The sequence below is a fragment of the Magnolia sinica genome, chromosome 2 (genome assembly GCF_029962835.1).
Source record: "Magnolia sinica isolate HGM2019 chromosome 2, MsV1, whole genome shotgun sequence".
Taxonomy (NCBI): Eukaryota; Viridiplantae; Streptophyta; class Magnoliopsida; order Magnoliales; family Magnoliaceae; genus Magnolia; species Magnolia sinica.
In genome coordinates, this window is record NC_080574.1 from 15,705,735 (window position 1) to 15,708,599 (window position 2,865).

At 50.6% G+C, this 2,865-nt stretch overlaps 1 protein-coding gene across 1 annotated transcript; it reads right to left on the minus strand.

Annotated features, from left to right (window-relative positions):
- Window positions 1–965: 965 nt before the first annotated feature.
- LOC131236410 (uncharacterized) lies at window positions 966–2,583 on the minus strand. The gene has a single exon (XM_058233533.1). It carries the CDS (start codon window positions 2,402–2,404, stop codon window positions 1,232–1,234), a length of 1,173 nt encoding a protein of 390 aa, XP_058089516.1. The 5' UTR covers window positions 2,405–2,583; the 3' UTR covers window positions 966–1,231.
- Window positions 2,584–2,865: the final 282 nt, after the last annotated feature.

Consider the following 2,865-nt stretch of genomic DNA (forward strand, 5'->3'; position numbering starts at 1 on the left):
CCCTCTTTGATTGCATGCATACCGAGGGACGCGGATTGGCCGGATCTCCTGGCTCCCGCAGCCATAAGCTCTGCGGGGCCCACACACGTTTCACCAGCTGTTTTTAGGACATCATCCGAAATACGAGGCAGATACAAAGTTCAAACGGAACACAGAACAATACACAGTGGGAATTGAATGCTGGCCGTTGAGAACTTCTGGGCCAGATGATTTGGATCAAGCTGATACTTGTGTTTTCTATTTTTCCAGGTTGGAGTCACCTTTTCAAGGGGTTGGATGGCATATAAATATCACGGTGGGCTCTTTATGACCACTATTTCCCATTGTGAGGTAAACCTGAGCTTTGGACTCGCTTCATATTTGTTCTCATGTCCTAAAATCAGCCGGCCAAACAGATGGAAGGAAAGGATACAACACATACATAATGGTGGGCCCCACAGAGTTTAGTGCTACAGGAATCCCCTGGAGCCGGGGACAGGCAATCGGCGTCCATCCAGAGGTCGTTCAATAGGATATGTGGGGAAGGGAACTCTAGCCGTTGGGGTTTCAATGACTAAAACCGTTTATAAGATGGGCCTCATCATGGACAGGGAATAACCAACAAAACTCATCAGATTAGATTTCCTTTGATAATTCCCATCCTATAAATGGTTTAGATTCAAAGACGACCCTAGATCCAAGCCCTAAACTCTCGGGGTGCATTTGATACTATTCTAGCAAAACGTCTCTCAAAACAGCCGGTTCGAAAACCGTGAGAAATGGAATCGCACGAGTAGCAAAAGGAAAATGGGATTCCAAAATAAGAACGAGAAAGCCGAGAAGCATCTCAACGGCTCTTTTTGAAAATCCGGCAAAACCATGCGTGTGATGAGAAACCAGAGGCAGAGAGAGAGAGATAGGGGCAGGAAGAAGGATCGATATCCGAGAACAACTATAAAAATAAAAATAAAAATAAAAAAAACATATGAGATGTTTACGAGGTCCGGTTCAGTAGCCCGCGGACCATCAGCCTTTTTTCTTTATAATATAACGTACATGATACAAGAGATATATAGTAATCGTTTCTTTTTTAAGCCTTTATACGCTTTTTAGTAGTACAACGCACTCCCCAACTCTTCCTGTACCCGCAGCAGGGCAAACGCCTCAACCCTCTTTTTCAAAAAAATAAAAATAAATTAAAAAAAATCACCCTTTCCGGTATCTGGTTTTCCGTTCGTCGGAAAACTACCTTTCATGACCGCGAAACATACTCTGCCAACTTCCCTATCTTCTCAACCAGCTCTGGCGACAGTTTCTTTGCCGGTTTCCGTTCCTTTTCCGGTCGGAAATCGAACCCTAACGCCTCGGAAACCTCCTCCGAGCTCCAACCCGCTCTCCTCAGCGTGTCGGAAAACCGGTCCGCCCTCAAAAGCAGAAAGTCCAAAACCGCCTGACTGTCTACCAAAGCCACCTCCTCTTCAAGGAACCCAGAGGCTGAAACGTGCACAATCTCCTCTACCTCCGATTCCTCCCACCCGCCTTCCTTCAACACGGATCCGATCCGCTCCAGATATCCTTCCACCCATCTCGGCAGCTTCGGCTGGAATACCGGCCGAGGGATCTCGAACAGACGCTCCGGCGATGACGACGAATTCCGCCTCCGCCGGTCGCCGGCGGCGTCGCTCCAGAACTCGATCCACCGCGGCGTCTTCCCGCCATTGCCGACGGAATCCAGGCTCCTCCTCGAGAAATTCGATATCGGCCCCGCCGATTTCTCCGATACGGACCTCTGCCGCCGGAGGCAGAGATCGGAAGAGCTACGGAAGACGGATTCCCTCTCGAAGAAATCCGCAAGATCGAGCCCGCAGCAAAAGATCCGGCTTTCGTCGAGAAAGAAGATCGGGTTTCCAGCGAGAGAGGGATTGCAGGGAATGTAGCAGCGATTGAAGAGTGGAATTAGCAGAGGAGCTCTCCTGAGAGCGACACGGGCGATACGGAGAGCGCGTTCGGGATCGGACGGCCGTGGGCCCCACGATTTGGTCCAGAAAGCGTTCCGGGCGATCTGAAGGGAAATGGCGGCAATCGGGACGTCGAGCGAAGCGCGGAGATGGTGGCGGGAGCGCCAGTCAGGGAAGCCGGGGCCGACGGGGAGGCCGGCGGAGAGGACAGCTCGGAGATCGGGAGGGAAGGCGAAGTTGAATTCAGCCTCTGCGCGGGCGAATTCGGCGTCAGAGAGGCCTGGATCGACGGTGATGCCGGAGTTTCGGAGGTGGGAGATGACCTTTTCGGAGAGGGAGGAGAAGGAGAGGAGGCCTTTTCTGATGGGAAGGGAGGAATTGGTGGTGGCTGCACGTGCGGAGAGGCGCCGGAGGCCCGCTATGTGGGCCGGGTTCAAGCCCGCCATCGGACGGTCCACGTCGACCATGATGGTTGTGGTTGGGTATTTGGAGGACGGTTGATGATGGAAGGTAGGCAGTGGATATTTATCCTCTTCTCTTCTTGCGAACGTGCGTGAGTTTTGATGGGTTTTTGAAGGTGGAAGGAGGACGAAAGGGAGAGTGGCGATGGAGTTTTTTTTCAGTTGTTACTTTGCTTGTGAAGAAAGGAGGATTTATAGCTGTTCATATGGAAGATGGGGCCCACCTGAGATTTTGCGCTCTCTCTCTCTCTCTCTCTCTCTCCTGAGGAATTATTAATATATGATATGATCCTCGACCCGAGGATGTACATAGTAATTTTGAAGTTTCAGTGAGGGTGAGCCCCTCTCTGTTCACTGATCCATTTTGTTGGTCTGATGAGCGCCCACCTTTGATGGACCATGAATTAAAGATCTCAAATATTGGCGGATCCTACCCGTCCATTATTTTCATTTTCTTTCTTTCTTTT